Here is a 19,844-nt window from a genome sequence, read left to right on the forward strand (position 1 = left end):
TGTGCCCGTCTACAGAGCCTGACCAGAAGACCGCTCCGTCTGCGGCGCCGTTGTTTTGGGTCGCTGGCTGGGAACCGATCCATTGTCCTGGGTGGTGGACCAAACAGAGGATCTGCTTCAGGAAAGTCGTATTCCTGGTCGTAATGTTGGTGAGTTGACGTTGCTCTTATATCCAATAGTTCCTCCCTACTGTATGTAATAAAACCTAAGATTTCCTGGGGTAACAATGTAAGAAATAACACATAAAAAAAAATTCCTAGGAACACGAAGCGAGGAAGCCATCTCTGATGGCGCCAGAAGATACATAAGTAAAGGTCAAAAGTTGATGTCTCTATGTCCCAGCCAGAGAGAGGGTTTCATGTTTAAAGGTAAGGGGTTTTAGTACACATATCAACATTGTGTGGGTTTATGGATTCAGTCTATCACAGTGCCATCTGTTTTGTCACCAAAGCCCCGTATACTTCCCACCACTGCAACCTGTACGCTTTCGTTGGCTGGCCCTCGCTTCATACTCGTCGCCAAACCCACTGGCTCCAGGTCATCTACAAGTCTCTGCTAGGTAAAGCCCTACCTTATCTCAGCTCACTGGTCACCATAGCAGCACACGCTCCAGCAGGTATATCTCACCCCTAAAGCCAATTCTTACTTTGGCCGGCTCTCCTTCCAGTTCTCTGCTGCCAGTGACTGGAACTTCAAAAATCACTAAAACTGGACTCTTACCTCCCTCACTAGCTTTAAGCACCAGCTATCAGGGCAGCTCACAGATCACTGCACCTATACATAGCTCATCTGTATATAGCCCATCCAATCTACCTCATCCCCATAGTGTATTTATTTTGCTCCTTTGCACCCCAGTATATCTACTTGCACATTCATCTTCTGCACATTCTACCATTCCAGTGTTTAATTCCTATATTGTAATTACTTCACCACCATGGCCTATGTATTGCCTTACCTCTCTTATCCTACCTCATTTGCACATGCTGTATATAGATTTTTCTACTGTATTATTGACTGTATGTTTTGTTTATTCCATGTGTAACTCTGTTGTTGTATGTGTCAAACTGCTTTGCTTTATCTTGGCCAGGTTGCAGTTGCAAATGAGAACTTGTTCTCAACTAGCCTACCTGGTTAAATAAAAGGTCAAATAACATTTCTTTTTTTTTTTAAAGTGGATGTTCCCAAAATGTATTGATTCTTTGAAAAATGTTCTTGAATCACAGATGACCATTTAACATGAATACAGACAGACTAAACAAACTGTCTTTGTAAGTTCTTTAATAAAAACGTCATTTACATTTTTGAAAGCTCTGATATTCTTTACATTATTATTGACCAATAGTTAACATGAACATAAAACAGTAAAGAGTAAAGCATCAGCATCTGTTGTGAAGAACACACATTGTTTAACATGTGCTTCCAGCTGATGCAGTCTGTCAGAGTCGGGGTCAATTCAGGAAGTTAATTATATTCCATCTCTTAGCTTTCCTTTACCACTGATGGCACACCACAAGTTGTGTATAACATGAGGACACAGACATATGACAGTGTACTACGCCGGACTCTGCAAAATACACAGTTCAATGTTATTCCAACCATCATACCCTTGTTTCAACATGTCAATGATGTAGAAACCAACATAAGGAAAAGGTTATTGGGGTATACCAAAAAATGGCCTCGCTCTCTCTCACACACACACAACTAACTGTTGAACCATTTGTTCTTCTTGATGTTTGTGGTCTTGTTGCCGCCCATCAGTTTCCTCTTGTACTGTTCAACCAGGTTGTCAAAGCGGTCATCCTCTTGGTTCCTAAACCGCTTCTTGGCACCCTTTGCGCTCTGGAAAACAATTGAAGACAGTTCAATGTATTACCTGTTCTTGGGGCCACGACATGCAGACATGGGTAATGTGTGTGTGTGTGCGAGTGTAACCTTTGTTCTGGGCTGTGTAGGTTTCTCCAGTGACGTTCCTCCCTGTAGCTCTCTCCTGCTGGGCCGGTTCTTGGGCTTCTTAGGCTGGGCAGGCTGCGGCTTCCCCTTATCACGTGCCCTGCACAATGATGTAGTTTGTGTTACATTATGATAGGTAAAGTACAGTTGAAGTCGGACGTTCACATACACCGTAGCCAAATACATTTAAACTCAGTTTCACACTTTCTGACATTTAATCCTAGTAAAACGTCCCTGTCTTAGGTCAGTTAGGATCACCACTTAATTTTAAGAATGTGAAATGTCAGAATAATAGTAGAGAAATATTTATTTCAGCTTTTCTTTTTTTCATCACTTTCCCAGTGGGTCAGAAGGTAGCATTGCCTTTAAATTGTTTAACCTGGGTCAAACGTTTCGGGTAGCCTTCCACAAGCTTCCCACAATAAGTTGGGTGAATTTTGACCCATTCCTCTTGACAGAGCTGGTGTAACGGCGTCAGGTGTGTAGGCCTCCTTGCTTGCACACACTTTTTCAGTTCTGCCCACAAATATTCTATAGGATTGAGGTCAGGGCTTTGTGATGGCCACTACAATACATTGACTTTGTTGTCCTTAAGCCATTTTGCCACAACTTTGGAAGTATGCTTGGGGTCATTGTCCATTTTAAAGCGATCAAGCTTCAACTTCCTGACTGATGTCTTGAGATGATGCTTCAATATATCCACAATTTTCCCCACTCATGATGCCATCTATTTTGTGAAGTGCGCCAGTCCCTCCTGCAACAACATGAGGCTGCCACCCCCGTTCTTCATGGTTGGGAGGGTGTTCTTTGGCTTTCAAGCCTCCCCCTTTTTCCTCCAAACATAACAATGGTCATTATGGCCAAACAGTTCTATTTTTGTTTCATCAGACCAGAGGACATTTCTCCAAAAAGTACGATCTTTGTCCCCATGTGCAGTTGCAAACCGTATTCTGGCTTTTTAATGGCGGTTTTGGAGCAGTGGCTTCTTCTTTGCTGAGCTGCCTTTCAGGGTATGTCAATATAGGACTTGTTTTAATGTGGATATATATACTTTTGTACCTGTTTCCTCCAGCATCTTCACAAGGTCCTTTGCTGTTGTTCTGGAATTGATTTGCACTTTTCGCACCAAAGTACGTTCATCTCTAGGAGACAGAACACGTTTCTGTCCTGAGTGGTATGACGGCTGCGTGGTCCTATAGTGTTTATACTTGTGTACTATTATTAGTACAGATGAACGTGGTACCTTCAGCCATTTGGGGGAAAATATTCTGAGGTTGATTTCTTTTGATTTCCCATGATGTCAAGCAAAGAGGCACTGAGTTTGAAGATATGCCTTGAAATACATCCACAGGTACACCTCCAATTGACTCAAATGATGTCAATTAGCCTATCAGAAGCTTCTAAAGCCATGACATCATTTTCTGGAATTTTCCAAGCTGTTTAAAGGCACAGTCAACTTAGTGTATGTAAACTTCTGACCCACTGGAATTGTGATGCAGTGAATTATAAATGAAATAATTTGTCTGTAAACAATTGTTGGAAATATTACTTGTGTCATGCACGAAGTAGATGTCCTAACTGACTTGACAAAACTATAGTTTGTTAACAAGAAATTTGTGCAGTGGTTGAAAAATGTGTTTTAACCAGCCTAAGTGTATGTAAGATTCTGACTTCAACTGTATTTGTGTGTTACCTGATCTTTGGGCCACGGTGAGAAGGTAGGGCTAGAACCTTCCGTCTTTTCTTTCCATCCTCCAGTTCTACATGTTCTAGAACCGGGGTGGTCTGGAAGCCTGCATACTGCCGGCCCTGCTTCTGGTCCTGTGGCTGGGTCTGGAACAGTGTCTGGGCCTGTGGCTGGGTCTGGGCATGGAACAGAGTCTGGGCCTGTGGCTGGGGGGGAGGTACTAGAGGAGAGGGAAAGAAAAGCGAGAGAAATATCAGAAACAACAAAAAAGCAAAAACAAAGACAGAAAAAGGAGGGAAAATAGCACTTCCACCAGAATTGATGAACTGTTTGTATTATATTCAGGGTTAGGGCAGAAATGTACAGCGTCATACCTCCATCCTTTCGGTCCTGTCCGGATGGTAATGACTGTGTCTGTGTCTTCGCTGGCCCCTCCTTCGTTTCCATGGCACTCTGGGGTTTAGAAGCACACCTCTGAGGTCCAGTCTTGCCTCCAGACTGCGGCTTCACTCCTCCCTGAGGGCCCCGCCCCTTGAAACGCTCCTGGTAACCATGGAGAGAAAATTGTTACTCTTCATTTTAATCATCACAAACACACACACAGAAGAGAGACACACCTTGACTTGTTGTTGTCGCATTTCTTTCATCTTCAGCTTCTTTCCATCTTCAAGAGAGAACTCAGCGATGGGCCTCTGTAGACAGATACCACACAGTAAATCACACAAGAAAAAAAACTTTAATAACAACCTACGAATAGTCTTTTCAATAACACATTCTCATCATTTAGCAAGAAAACTGTCAATATTGATCAGATGCTGTAGGTTGCCAAACCAAACATGAGTATGTGTAATTCAACATTCTCCTCAATATTGATGACTACAATGTTGGGTCCATATCCAATGTGTTCCGATATAAATTACTGCAGGTACTGACATCAACTGAAAGGCAAAGACAACATTCAGAAACATAACCTGGGATTTACATTCTCAAACAGCTGCATTCTGTCCAGGATAAGGTTAAAGACGTGCTCTGGACTCGTGTATGCATAACACACAGATCAACAATGACACAGCGCCACACACACACCTTGGTGTTTCCGTAGATGTCAGGGTTGTTGTTGAGGTATCGTAGTGTCTTCAGAGCGTGTTCATGTTCTTGGAACTGAACAAAGCCGTAACCTAGTGACCGGCCTAACACCTGACCACGCTCCGGCTTCTTATCATACATCACCCTGCACTGGGTGGTGGTGGATACAGATGAAGATGGTGAGGAAAATAAGAGAATAGAGGCAAATGGTAGACACAGGAAGAAGAGAAAATTGGAGAGATTGTAAAGAGAAATTAAAGGCCATTCAACATGGGCAGGAAACTTTATAGTAGTGCTATATAGTGCTACCATGTGGTCACTAACAGATCACCTGGAGACTTGAGAGGACCTAATGACAGACTTTAATCAGATGGAAACAGCTATGGAAATGTGGTAGCAGTTTCTTACCTCGGTAATGCGGACCACGTTGCCACCCCCTGCAGCTTTCAGGCAGAGTTTTCGTAGTTGTTTGACGTCTACAAATTTGGGCAGGTTGTGGACACACAAGCGGGTCTTAGACACAAACACATTAATGTCCCGTAGCTTGGTCAGCTTCAGGTCCTCAAACTAAGACGTGAGAGAGGGGAGCGTTAACAAATGTACACACTCTGGCCTTCCTCAAACAAACATACACTGAGGACACAAGCCTTCAGTTACCAACACAATGTGTTGTGATTGGTTGTAAGACAACACTGATGCTTTGATTGGTTGAAAAACCGGAAGTACTCACTCGGGTCCTCTTGGCCATGTCTGCTGCTGGAACACCCTCAGCTGCCTTCGTTCCTGACCGTATCACTGAAAGAGAGAGAGAGGGATGAGATGGATGGGTGGGGAGAGGAGAGGAAAAGGGAGGAGAGAAGTAACTTACATCCCTCTCTAGCCAGGTAGAGGTTCCTGGTCCCTGTATGAGTTTTAACCTTCTTGTCCTTTAGTTTGACAGCGTCCTCTCTGCTCACCGCCGCTACAATGTTCAGCTTCCTACCATCCACACGGATACCACCGCTCTGAGACAGACAGACACACACAAACATGTTGCCCCCAAACATAGATAACATCAATTCAAAACTCAGAAGAGATGTACGTAGAGAATACATTAGTACTTCAACATTCTATTCCGTCTCACCTCTGACTCATCCTCTGCATCAGCAATGCATTTCTCTGCTGCTTCTTTAGACTTGAACTGAGCAAATGCAATACCTGACCAAACACAACAGTCAACAACCATTGCCAACCAACACAATCATGATTCAATGTTAACATATAGACCTCCATCTTCTGACTGGAATCACTTCATTGCATTGGTTAACTTTAAGAGGAGAGTGTGTCAGCGATAGAGAGAGAGAAGGATGTTGTGTTGGCGCAAGGACTATACCTTTAGAGTGTTCAGTGTCTGGGTGTAGGCAGATCTTGATGTACTTCAGTTCTCCATACTGCAGTAACACCTCCTCTAAGCCCTCCTCCTCCGTATCAAACGATAGGTTCCTGATGAAGATGGTTTTGCCCTGATTAATATCTGATGGGAGGGGCTTCCTGTTGGCTGCACTATCTAGAAAGTCAAAGAGAGAGGCCGAGAGAGGACCAGAGAGACAGAGGGAGAATAGTCAAAGGGGTTCAAACGGAGGGCAAGGTGGAGCATACACACTTTAATCACAAGAAAAGACAACCGATTCATACCAGAATCGTCATCTTCTTCATCATCATCTTCATCAGACCCAAGGTCACTTGTTTCATCGCAATCTGACTCCTGAGACTCTGAATCTTCATCCTCCTCATGATCCTCTTCATCGTCCTCTTCGCTCTCATGCTCTGATGGGCTGTCTGGCTGCTGAGCTGGCTTAGAGCTGACTCTGTAGAGAGGACTGTTAAACACAACAGTTCAACAAGAACTTGGCTGAAGTACTCCAGTCCTCAGAACCAAAGGACAAATTCAAGCCAAAGAAGACCAATTCAGACATTTAATGTAGAGTAGGTCTAAATCACAGGTGTCAAACTCATTCCACGGAGGGTGAATGGCTGTGGGTTTACGCTCCTCCCTTGTACTTGATTGATGAATTAAGGTAACTAATTCGTAAGGAACTCCCCACACCTGGTTTTGTAGGGCTTAATTGAAAGGAAAAATAAAACCTGCAGACACTAGGCCCTCCATGGAATATGTTTGACACCCCTGGTCTAAATATTTACAGCCCATCATTCACTTTAGTTCAATAAACTGAGGACATGCAGAAATACAGATTAAGACTGCAAAAGCTCATACTTGTTCTTTGAATGTGCTTCTGGTTTCTTCTTCTCCTCCTCTTCCTCCACCTTCTCCTCCTCTTCAGAGTCACTTTCAGGTGCCGCTTTCTCTGCTGCAACCTTTTCCTCTTTCTTAGCTCCTGGCTGAGTAGCGACAAACTTGTCTTTAGCCACAGCCCAATCCACAGCTACCTGCCTTCCTGTAAAGGATAGAATGACTTGATCAGAGTAGAGGAAGCTACAGTAGACTGTTGAGATGCTCCCCATCTTTATCAGAGATATTCACAGGGCAGAAAAAGGTGTCCGTCTCTCTCACACATACACACAGCAGGTTAAGGTGTCTCACCTTTGATCTCTTTCAGGTTTATGGCGTTCAAGGCTTTTCCTGCCTCTAAGACGTTCTTAAACTGGACAAACGCAAAGCCCCTCATCTTCCCATCTGAAGATGAACAGAGTGAGGAATGGTCAGCCACCAGATAGAAAACATTGCTTAGTGTGGTTGGGTGGTGATTGAACCAAGGCTCAACAGTGCTTAGTGTGGTTGTCTGGTGATTGCACCAAGAATCAACCGTGCTTAGTGTGGTTGGGTGGTGATTGAACCAAGGCTCAACAGTGCTTAGTGTGGTTGGCTGGTGATTGCACCAAGAATCAACCGTGCTTAGTGTGGTTGGGTGGTGATTCGTTCAAAGTAATGGAATGTGTGCCATTTAGCAGACGCTTTTATCCAAAGCGGCTTACAGTTATGCGTGCATACATTTTGTGTGTATAGGTGGCCCCAGGAATAGAACCCACTATCCTGGCCTTACAAGAGCCATGCACTACCGACTGAGCTACAGAGGGCCCCAAAGTGAGGTCTGTACCTGGTTTGAGCGGGATGTTGGCCTCCAGAACTGTCCCAAACTTGGCAAAGGTCTGCTTCAGATCCTCATTCGAGCACTGTGGGAACATAAGACAAACATTCACAATTAACTAGGTGGCAGGTAGCCTAGCGGTTAGAGCGTTGGGTCAGTAACCGGAATATTGCTGGTTCGAATACCTGAACCGACAATGATGAGGTGCCCTTGAGCAAGGCACTTAAACCCTAATTTTCTCCAGGCGTGCCGTAATACTATGGCTGACCCTGTAAAACAACACATCTGGTGTATGTGACAATAAAACATCTTACATATTTTCTTAACTGAAGACAATAAAGCATCCTCACACAAAGCAGAGGAAAAAGATAAACATTGTTTATCTGTGTGAGTGTTTATGCATTTCATACCTTGAAACTGAGATTCCTGATGATCAGTCTGGCTTTCCTTCTGTTTTTCTTTAAGCCTCCATCAGATTTCTGTTCTTTTTGTGGTACTGGATCTTTTGGTGCCGTGGCTGTGTAGAAGAACACAATACATATTTGAACCTCTAATTTCACCATCACAAATGTAAGAGTTATGAATTACGTAGGTACCTAAATAACAAACTAAGCATCCACGTAAGTTTTACAAACCTGTTGTTCCCCTTTTCTTGTCGTTTAGTTTCTTCTTGGCCACCGACACGTTTATCTTCTGTCCATCATAGTCTTTCACCTCTCTCACAGCGCGCTGTGCATCCTCCTCCATGGAGTAAGTGACATACCCAAACCCCCGACATTTCTCTGCACCTGAAAGGACCACATGCCAGACTGTTGTTTAACTTCTCACACATATTGTTTAATATTATTATTATTATGCATGACAGGGTCTGGCTTCTTGTAGTTTCATGACATGAAGTTGAAATAATCAGCAGTTTTACAAAGATGGCGAATTAGCAAAGTTAGCTAACATTAGGTAGTAGCCGTCTCACCTTTTTCCTTGACAACAAAGCAGTGCTTCACAGGTCCAATCTCAGAGAATATCTCCTCCAGGCGGTCGTTAGATGCATCTGCTGGCAAACTCCGGACGAATATTGTAAGGGCTGACATGGCTTATTCTGTGCTACGACCTTACGTTTCTTGTTCTGATCACTGTTGCTTTTTGTTAGCCAGTCAACCAATAGAACACACTGGCAAGCTAACAAACTAGCTAGCTACTTTCTCTCCAACACGTCCAAATGTATACTTGCCACAGATAATTCTAAACTATCCAAACAAATAGCCTTTACTTCCAATATATTGACAATTTAATCAAAATAATAGGAAAACTGTATGAAAGCATGGTAAACGCTAATTTGTTGAAATGGTTAACACACGTTTTCCGAATGTGGCAGCCATCTTGGAATTGAAAGGAAGTTGTAATCCGTAATTTCCGGCAACTCTTCTTCTTCGTTATGACAGTGAGCGAACCAACTAGTCAGTGCATTCCTGCTACCGTGCATGTATCATGCAAAGCTATTAGCTGTATGTGCAGGCTTTTGAGCCATCCATCTAAACAAACATGCATGTTTCCACCAACCAGAGTCAAACAAAGTCCAACGTTAATGTTATTTTAACAATGATCTCCAAAAATAGAACGCATGATAATAGCTAACACAAGTGGTCAGGGTGGTACTGGCAGATGACATGCAACGGTTGGAAAAACATTTTTTCACTAAATCTAGGAACCAAATCATGAAAAGATCTTGTACATAGAAGATTTTAGAATTGGCATCCTTTCCCGTGTAAATATTTGAAAATAAACTTATGGAAACTGACAAATTCATCTCAATTCATGTTTTTATCCAGTTACGTGAAAATGGCACTTCTGTTTGAAAACATTGCATTGAAGAGTTGCAGTATGTCTTGACAAAACATTTATTTTAATAAAAATTCATGAAGATTGCATAGATAATTTTCAACATATACAATCACACATATCATAAAAGTGTTTGTCTATCATAATAAACTAATTTCACAATACACTTTGCACTATACTATTAATTTAACATAATAGAGATTGTCACCATGGAATGGTGCTGTTGAGGTATTCAGAGTACCACGTAACCTACGCAATGCATTCACGGTGCAGAAGCTATATCACATATTACATGACATTTCTGGTGCAATTCCGAAACAATTACTTATTCTGCCAAAAGTATACTAAGCAAGTATCTAATTTATTATAATAGAAATGGGAAGTAGGTCAGGTTAAGAGTTACTGTAGTAGGACGTTCTTTGAGAATATGTAAAAGTGTAGACAAATCCCCACTATACCTACAGTGCTCAAACATGTCATTTGTAGATAAGTGCAGTGCAAACTGTCACATCTTGGTGTTGAGGGGGGCCTGAGTAACTACGGGGTAAGGGCTAGGGAAATGGTATTCAAAGTAAGGGTCATGAACCTAAGCGGGGTCATGGGGGAACTGCAGTGGGTTCAAATCAAATCAAATCAAATGTATTTATATAGCCCTTCGTACATCAGCTAATATCTCAAAGTGCTGTACAGAAAGGTTCACCATCATTTTAATAAAATATACGACCATTCAAACGTTTGGAGTCAGTTAGAAATGTCCTTGTTTTTGAAAGAAAAGCAAAAAATGTTGTCCATTAAAATAACATCAAATTGATCAGAAATACAGTGTAGACATGGTTAATGTTGTAAATGACTATTGTAGCTGGAAACGGCAGATTCTTATGGAATATCTACATAGGAGTACAGAGGCCCATCAACAGCAACCATCACTCCAGTGTTCCTAGCACGTTGTGTTAGCTAACCCAAGTTTATCATTTTAAAAGGCTAATTGATCATTAGAAAACCCTCGTGCAATTATGTTAGCACAGCTGAAAACTGTTTTTCTGATTAAAGAAGCAATAAAACTGGCATTCTTTAGTCTAGTTGAGTATCTGGAGCATCAGCATTTGTGGGTTCGATTACAGGCTCAAAATGGCCAGAAACAAAGCACTTTCTTCTGAAACTCATCAGTCTATTATTGTTCTAAGGAATGAAGGCTAGTCCATGTGAAAAATTGCCAAGAAACTGAAGATCTCGTACAACGCTGTGTACTACTCCCTTCACAGAACAGAGCAAACTGTCTCTAACCAGAATAGAAAGAGGAGTGGGAGGCCCGGTGCACAATTGAGCAAGGGGACAAGTACATTAGAGTGTCTAGTTTGAGAAACAGATGTCTCACAAGTCCTCAACTGGCAGATTCACTAAAAAGTACCGGCAAAACACCAGTTTCAACGTCAACAAAAAATGGCGCCGGAAGAAATGGCAGCAGTTTTACAGGCACCTAACCAATTGTGCTACTATGTGGGGGGGTTTCGCATTATTTGTAACTTATTTTGTACATCATGTTTCTGCAAACGTATCTTACCGCAAAAAAGAGCTTCTGGATATTAGGACAGAGATCACTGACCTCAGATTTGACAAAGATTTTTTCCACAACAAAGACGACGCACAAGACATTCTCCAAACACCCCACAGGACCGACATCCCCGTTATTTGCAAGAGGAAGCGACGCAGGTACAGAGGACAAAGAGCCGGATGCATGGTCAGGACCCAGCGAAGGCGACTGGGAAAGCTGCCGCTACAGTCAATACTACTCGCCAATGTGCAATCATTGGACAATAAATTAGACGAGGTACGATCACGAATATCCTACCAATGGGACATCAAAAACTGTAATAATATGATTCACGTAATCGTGGCTGAATGACTGCATGGATATTCAGCTAGCAGGATATATGCTGCACCAGCAAGATAGAACAGCACACTCCGGTAAGACAAGGGGGGGGGGGCGGTCTGTGCATATTTGTAAACAACAGCTGGTGCACAAAATCTAAGGAAGTATCTAGATTTTGCTCGCCTGAAGTAGAGTATATTGTGATAAATTGCAGGCCACACTACTTGCCTAAAGAGTTTTCAGCTATACTTTTCGTGGCTGTTTATTTACCACCACAGACAGATGCTGGCACTGAGACCGCACTCAGTCAGCTGTATAAGGAAATAAGCAAACAGGAAACCACTCAGAGGCGGCGCTCCAAGTGGCCTGAGACTTTAATACAGGGAAACTTAAATCCGTTCTACCAAATTTCTATCAATATGTTAAATGTGCAACCAGAGGGAAAGAAATTCTAGATCACCTGTACTCCACACACAGAGACGCGTACAAACCCCTCCCTCGCCCTCCATTTGGTAAATCTGACCACAAATCTATCCTCCTGATTCCTGCTTACAAGCAAAAATTAAAGCAGGAAGCACCAGTGTCTATAAAGAAAGTGGTCAGATGAAGCAGATGCTAAACTATAGGAATGTTTTGCCATCACAGACTGGAACATGTTCCGGGATTCTTCCGATGGCATTGAGGAGTACACCACATCAGTCACTGGCTTTATCAATAAGTGCATCGAGGGCGTCGTCCCCACAGTGACTGTGCATACATACCCCCAACCAAAAGCCATGGATTACAGGCAACATTCGCCCTGAGCTAAAGGGTAGAGCTGCCGCTTTCAAGATGCGGGACTCTAACCCGGAAGCTTACAAGAAATACTGCTATGCTCTGTGACGAACCATCAAACAGGCAAAGTGTCAATACAGGGCTAAGATTGAATCATACTACACCGGCTCCCCAGCTCGTCTTATGTGGCAGGGCTCGCAAACTATTACAGACTACAAAGGGAAGCACAGCCGTGAGCTGCCCAGTGACATGAGCCAACCAGATGAGCTAAATCACTTCTATGTTCGCTTCAAGGCAAGCAACACTGAGACATGCATGAGAGCATCAGCAGTTCGGATGACTCCGCTACCCAACACCCGCCAACCCCTCTTTTAGGCTACTGCTACTCTCTGTTCATCGTATATGCATAGTCACTTTAACCATATCTACATGTACATACTACCTCAATCAGCCTGACTAACCGGTGTCTGTACGTAGCCTCGCTACTTTTATAGCCTCGCTACTGTATATAGCCTGTCTTTTTACTGTTGTTTTATTTCCTTACTTACCTAACACCTTTTTTGCACTATTGGTTAGAGCCTAACCAGGCTGTACTAGACAGTACTAGGCTGTCATACATGTGTTACACCTGACGGTATATAACCTTTAACCTCTAATCCCTGACCCCAAGACTCACCAGTAGCCATACTCTCCAGTGAGCCCAGCACTAGGCTGTCATAGATGTGGCCTTTGATCCTCTTAATGAAGCTGTGGTACTTCTGTGTGTCGTGGGATATGTGCACCAGCAACTGGGTGAAGGTGTATCCTCCTATGGAAAAGGCGTGCACGAGTAAGGGGCGTGACACAAAGCGGTCACTCTGTAGGACATCCAGTACCCTTGCTCCATAGTCTAGACCCCAACCAGGCCACAGAAACTGACTTACCTAGAGCAGAGGGGGGATCGGAGGTGTTTTAGACAGAAAGGAGAGCAGAGAGAGTATGACGTTTCCTCTTTAAACTTTAATCCATTCCTCACCTCGCTCTCCACTATGAGCACGTCGAAGCCTGTACGGAAGTAGATCTCACAGTACTTGGCCACAGCCTGGGGTCGCGACCCCAACCAGGGAAGCATTAGCAGCAGGGGCTTGGTTGGGCCTGGGGTAAGGGCTGGTGGGTGAACATGCTGCATCGTTCAGGGCAGACAGAGGGCCAAGGGGAGGCCCAATGGGAGGCCCAGGTGAAGGTTTAGGTGATGCCGTCTCGTTCAGGTAAAAGATGATGGTCTTGCTGATGCGGTGAGCTGTGATCCCACAGAATAGCATGGTGACAGCAAGGTTTGACAGTGAGTGCTGAGTTAGGAAGCCTGTAGGGGGCGCTGGCAGTACAATAAGGCAACTGTGGTAAAGGCATTGGTATGGAAGGGGGAAATAATGAGAAATTGAAAAATTATATTTTGTAGACAGATTTGCTGTATAAACATGATGTAACATTATAGATAGCTAGTACTTCTATTGTATTGTAATTTGACCATAGTCAATTATTCATTCATTCATCCAAACTTACCCTAGTAAAACTGACTATCCTACCGATCCTCGACTTCGGCGATGTCATCTACAAAATTGCTTCCAACACTCTACTCAGCAACCTGGATGCAGTTTATCACAGTGCCATCCGTTTTGTCACTAAAGCACCTTATACCACCCACCACTGCGACCTGTATGCTCTAGTCGGCTGGCCCTCGCTACATATTCGTCGCCAGACCCACTGGCTCCAGGTCATCTACAAGTCCATGCTAAAGCTCCGCCTTAGTCTGGGCACTGGTCACGATGGCAACACCCACCCGTAGCACGCGCTCCAGCAGGTGTATCTCACTGATCATCCCTAAAGCCAACACCTCATTTAGCCACCTTTCGTTCCAGTTCTCTGCTGCCTGTGACTGGAACGAATTGCAAAAATCGCTGAAGTTGGAGACTTTTATCTCCCTCACCAACTTCAAACATCTGCTATCTGAGCAGCTAACCGATCGCTGCAGCTGTACATAGTCTATCGTAAATAGCCCACCCATTTTTACCTACCTCATCCCCATACTGTTTTTATTTATTTACTTTTCTGCTCTTTTGCACACCAATATCTCTACCTGTACATGACCATCTGATCATTTATCACTCCAGTGTTAATCTGCAAAATTGTAATTATTCGCCTACCTCCTCATGCCTTTTGCACACAATGTATATAGACTCCCTTTTTTTCTACTGTGTTATTGACTTGTTAATTGTTTACTCCATGTGTATCTCTGTGTTGTCTGTTCACACTGCTATGCTTTATCTTGGCCAGGTGTTACGGTTTTCTAGGTGTGGTGAAGGAGAGTCGGACCAAAACGCAGCGTGTAGATTGCGATCCATTTTTAATCAAACAAAAGTAAACACGAAATTACACAAACACTACAAAACAATAAACGTAATGTGAAAACCGAAACAGCCTATACTTGTCAACTAACACAGCGACAGGAACAAAGACACTAAGGACAGATAGGACAATCACCCACGACAAACTCAAAGAATATGGCTGCCTAAATATGGTTCCCAATCAGAGACAACGATAAACACCTGCCTCTAATTGAGAACCACTCCAGACAGCCATAGACTTTGCTAGATAACCCACTACGCTACAATCCCGATACTAACACCAAAACCCCAAGACAAAACACACCCCAATACAAAAACCCCATGCCACACCCTGGCCTGACCAAATACATAAAGATAAACACAAAATACTTTGACCAGGGCGTGACACCAGGTCGCAGTTGCAAATGAGAACTTGTTCTCAACTAGCCTACCTGGTTAAATAAAGGTGAAATAAAATAAAATAAATTTAAAAATTCAGTTATTTATGTATTAATTAATTGCAAGCTAGCCTATTGACAACTATGAGGTTGTTCTAGCTGTAGCAGTTGGACCCCTGACTTTCCAAAGGGCACACTGCATGTGCAAACATAGCTGCTTTTAGCAACGCTGTATTGCCACACTAGTGTTGCTGGAAATGGGATTGCAAAAAAAAAAAACAGTCTGCTGGAAGCCAGTAGTTAAATAACGAAAATGTAAACTTACTCTACAGGTAGTCTGGACAGTTGGTCCTTCTGCAGGTGGAAATGTATACCCACAGGAACATTTTATTAAACAGACTTCAAACCGTGAGTCCCTGTGTGGCTATCACGATTTGTTAACTCATCACCTAAGACATATTCACAAGACAGAAGTACAGTACATCCACGCAATGCATACATACTAACAGTGATCGCGCAGGTGTTAATTTTGTACTCAATGTGCCAGATGATAAAAAGGTCAACAGCAGTACCAGCGCGCTAAAAATTAATCGTAAATAATAGCTACTTTCCTGCAGATAATTTGTCTCCAATTTCCAACAGCAGAAGGACCAACCGCACAGACATGCGGTAGAGTAAAATGTATTTTTACTCAATATTCTGGCTTGTAAATGAACTTTCCACGTTTTTGTAGTGCTTAGTTTCAGACTGTGTAACTAGACTAGGAAGCCGATGGTGGCCGCTAGATCTGCACTATCGTCTAGGTTTGATATGCCCAGCTGCTAACATACTTGTGTCCCCCGTGGACCGGCTCGTACTTAAAGTATCCTCCATTCCAGCTGCAAAAGCATACTTTCCTCCTTAACTAGCTTTAATGGCAGTCCGTTGGGAAAATGTGTGCCGTCTCAATAAAACACAATTTTCCACTAACGTTTTCAGATTTTCAGGCAACATGCTTGTGTTTCTAGCTCCAACAATGAAAAGCCAGTCCCCCTCCAAAACTAATATTTTGGTATTTGGTTAGTAGAGACCCAACTGAGTATTTCCCACCCCAGTCTATATGAGACAGGTAGTAACGTTTTTTTTCTCTACCACCCAATACTATAAGTATCCTATATATACTGTGTATTGCAATGCAGTGAATGGAGTGGGTGGAGTAAGGAGTCACCAGACAAATTTAAGTTTAGCAGACTCTATTGAGTAATTCCAACAACATATATTTGTATTTTATTAAACATTTTTCTTTAAATATAGCCTACACAATACCTTTCAACATACCAGTATCTGTAAAGTTAGAAAATAAATGCTGGTATAAATAATACATCAAATTATGTCTTTTTTTTTTTCAAAGGTGGTTGCAATGTTGGGAAAAAAAGTTCCCCAACCCTGTTCCTTCGGTACCCCCAACAGTTCACTTTTTTTTATTGTAACCCTGGACAAGCACACCTGACTCAACTTGTCAACTAATCAGGCCCTCAATAAGTTGAATGAGGCGTTTGTCCAGGGCTACAATGAAAATGTGTGCTGTTGGTGGTACTCGAGGACCGGGGATGGGAAACACTGCACTAGAGTGCAAAGTTTAGCATGTCTTTGCAGGGGGACTCTTAGTTTGAAGAAAAAAGTCCACGCTCGTGATGCCAGCATGATATACTGAATACTAGGAGAACCGTAACTCTTCAACGTGAGCCATGTCGCTCCGCCCCAACGTCCACGAAGTACTCATGCAGTGATGCCAATTTAGCAACTTTTCAGACTACCCTAGCAACAAATGTAGCTACTTTGGAAAAGTGACTCAAACGCTAAAATGCACGCAACTTCCCTCTAAATGACACAAAAACGATGTTCTCTGTCACACACTCAGTCACAACACACGCGCCTGGCTGAAAAAGTGCATTGTGAGTGACGTCTGCAGCATGCGCTCAGCTCGTGCATAGAGGCAGCAGCAATTTCAGCAAATCATTGTTGGCTGACTGCAGCAGCAGTAGTACGAGTCCGACGAGTCAAACCCAATGAACATAGTTGGTCACGAATGTTTGATCTTGAACAGAACTTACAACATCAATCAACATGTCGCAACCAAAATTGTACAGAAAAGAGTGGGAGTCTGTGCCTGAACAAATATCAGCCGAGCTGGCCAGTTAATTTGAATAACGTTATTGTGTATTCAACGTAATGACGCATTTTTACGTTATCACGCAATGATATCACAACGTCATTTAGCAACAAATCAACCTGCCTCTAGCAATTACCCTGAAAATTAGTTGGCAACTCTGTACTCATGTCCCAAGCCGGTGAAATCGTTCCTACACATGGGGGCGATGATCGTTAGGTCATCTAAAGAACGAGCTAAATAAATACTTTTGAGCACTCTAATTCTTATCCAAACAAAGACCATTTTATTTTCATTGAATAATGTTTCATCACTTAATTCTGAAGATTTTATAACGGTTTCATTTTAGAGTGTCGTCAACAGTTTAGTGATAGTCCCTTGTATTTTTAACCAGCCATTTACTGTAAAACCGAATTATTTTTTCGGAGTGAGCGAAAACGCGTGTATCTTTTTAATTCCTTAAGAAAATTGCAAGGCTGTGCTTTTTTCAAGGAGAAATCTGTAGATGAATGCATTATTGTAACTTTTCATTTGTGAATTCAGAATTGAAGAACTTGAAAGTTGAGGACCCAAATGGAAATACATAACGTTTGTAATTATTTATTATGTTTTTATCCTCGATCATTTTAACGTGTGTTATTTTCTCATAGTTGAAACAACCATGTGTTTGAAGAGTATTTAATACATTCAATATGGCTGTTACAGTATGCTCTGCAGCTTTTGCTGTAATTCTCATTGCCAGATATGAGCTGGCCTGTATCTCTCTGACATGCAAATCATGCTGCCTTTCTGACTCATACACATAGAACACATTGGGCCCCCAGTTTGGACAACTCATCCCCTGTCAGGCCTGACTCAGCAGCCATGCAGGCAGACAGTGTATGCGCGCTCAGGCGTGGTGTGCTTGATGTCTGTGTGCATGTGCGTGTACGCGTGGTGTGTGTATGTGTGTGCGTGGTTTGCATGTGCATGAAGTGTGTGTTCCTGTGCAAGCTTGTGTGTGTTCTCCTGTTTTTAAGTGTGTGTAGGTAATTTTTGGGGGGGTTGGCCATGCCCAACGCTGAGGTCATGTGTTTGGTCAGTCATTGTTCCTCTCCTGAAACCCTTAGTTCTGGCTGGTTGGTGCCTCCTGTGCGGTCATCACTACGAGTGTCAGTCGGCTCTGGTGTGGCTCTCCTAATCCCCTACAGCAGGGCTGGCCAACTGTTGTGTGAAACCTGAAGACCGGTGTTTGGTCCCAGAGCTTCAGCTCAGCTGGCTAACACAGTTTTGAGTGGTACAGAACACCCCTGGTTTAATGCCTGGTAAGTTTTTCACCCCAGGTGACTACCCTGTACTCTGTGACCCTCCACCCCTAGGCTTACCCCACTGTGAGCAGGTCCTGTTTACTGTTATTGATCCATCATTGATCAATTATTGGGCCTCTCTCTGGTCATTAACTCTGCTGTTTCCCAGGGACAGATAATGCCTCAATCCTGAGACCAAACTATCTCATTCTACACCGATGGCTGTCTCCCTGCCGGCCTGTGTGTCTGTTTGATCTTCCCCAGGTATATAAATAGGTCAGGGACGAGCTGCTCTACAGTATCTACAGGAATAAATAAGAGCTTTCTGTTCCATCAGCGCAAACCTGCCTGATAGTCTGACCAACAGACAGGAGAGATGGAGGAGATATTGAGGCTGAAGACGATCCATTCATCATTGCTCTAAATCCAATTTATTTTTGGTCAGTATAAAAAAAAAGAACATCCTGGAATACTATATCTCAATGCAGCTTTGTTATTGCTCTATGATATTGCATAGACAGTGGCTAGACGCATTGGTTCATGCTCTGTGAATGCACTGCTGTAATCAATGACGCTCACCAATAATCCAACCCCCAGTCAGTCGTATACTAGCAGAGCAGATCTATAATATACTGTAGATACAGTACAATGGCCCATATCATCCTATTCAACTCTGGTCAGTCAGAGTACAGATTGAAGATGTACATAGATTAACACGGTACAGTATGTGGATAAGTGTTTATTTTCAAGTATTCACAGAGGAATTAAATGAGGACATGAGCCTGGACTTTACCCCCCAGGGAGATGCAATGCTATATCTATCAGAGTCTGATGACATCAACATGTTGAGTAGAAGGAAACAGATAACAAGAAATAAAGACAGAGAGAAGTGGGTATGTATACGTATGAGCGAGAACGAGAGATAGATAGATGGTGTGATGACAGAGGGCAGAGGACACACACCCCATAACAATATAAAACACCAGTTGTGTGTGCTAGGCTCACAAGCAAGTTACAAATTCCTTGTGATGTGTGTACCATCATTTGTGACGTGCTTTTAATTTGTAGTCACTTTTACACTGACTATTGCTTTTATGTAAAGTATCACGGAGAGGGTTGGTTTAAATTCAAGCCGCAAATTACATCCAATACACTGTATTGATCTGATAGTTAATTCTATATGCACAGTGCCATCCTCCAATTAATGATTTTTTCTCACTGACGTGTGTGTGTGTACGACCAGACCGCACGGATAAATAATTTACACAGTGAGGTGTATCCACGGGAACCATGCATTCCCGGCACACATCAGAAAAAGAGAGATACTGAACGAGGGAGGGACGGAGAGAGAGGGGGAGA

At 42.9% G+C, this 19,844-nt stretch overlaps 1 protein-coding gene across 2 annotated transcripts; it reads right to left on the minus strand.

The window, feature by feature from the left end:
- Nucleotides 1-1,258: 1,258 nt before the first annotated feature.
- rbm28 (RNA binding motif protein 28) lies at nucleotides 1,259-9,293 on the minus strand. 2 transcript variants are annotated; one of them, XM_020480819.2, is made up of 18 exons: nucleotides 8,780-9,238; nucleotides 8,445-8,597; nucleotides 8,220-8,326; nucleotides 7,819-7,894; nucleotides 7,305-7,397; nucleotides 6,978-7,158; nucleotides 6,398-6,570; nucleotides 6,096-6,269; nucleotides 5,847-5,920; nucleotides 5,592-5,727; nucleotides 5,454-5,518; nucleotides 5,132-5,290; nucleotides 4,724-4,873; nucleotides 4,255-4,329; nucleotides 4,012-4,180; nucleotides 3,644-3,857; nucleotides 1,933-2,050; nucleotides 1,259-1,839 (listed from the first exon to the last, which is right to left on the minus strand). In XM_020480819.2, the coding sequence occupies exons 1-18, from the start codon at nucleotides 8,895-8,897 to the stop codon at nucleotides 1,702-1,704; spliced, it is 2,373 nt and encodes a 790-aa protein (XP_020336408.1). In that variant the 5' UTR covers nucleotides 8,898-9,238; the 3' UTR covers nucleotides 1,259-1,701. The 2 variants fall into 2 exon arrangements, with proteins under 2 accessions (XP_020336408.1, XP_020336407.1); XM_020480818.2 differs by having other exon boundaries at nucleotides 1,262-1,839; nucleotides 6,398-6,582; nucleotides 8,780-9,293.
- Nucleotides 9,294-19,844: the final 10,551 nt, after the last annotated feature.

The sequence above is a fragment of the Oncorhynchus kisutch genome, linkage group LG4, assembly GCF_002021735.2.
Source record: "Oncorhynchus kisutch isolate 150728-3 linkage group LG4, Okis_V2, whole genome shotgun sequence".
NCBI classification, from domain to species: Eukaryota; Metazoa; Chordata; class Actinopteri; order Salmoniformes; family Salmonidae; genus Oncorhynchus; species Oncorhynchus kisutch.

Excerpts from the sequence above, each read along its gene's own strand:
- rbm28 (XM_020480818.2), bottom strand. The coding sequence starts at position 8,897 with ATGTCAGCCCTTACAATATTCGTCCGGAGTTTGCCAGCAGATGCATCT. Across the intron at positions 8,598-8,779 it reads CTTTGTTGTCAAGGAAAAAG|GTGCAGAGAAATGTCGGGGG; the intron begins GTGAGACGGCTA and ends TGGTCCTTTCAG. Across the intron at positions 3,858-4,011 it reads ACAGGACCGAAAGGATGGAG|TACCTCCCCCCCAGCCACAG; the intron begins GTATGACGCTGT and ends CCTCTCCTCTAG.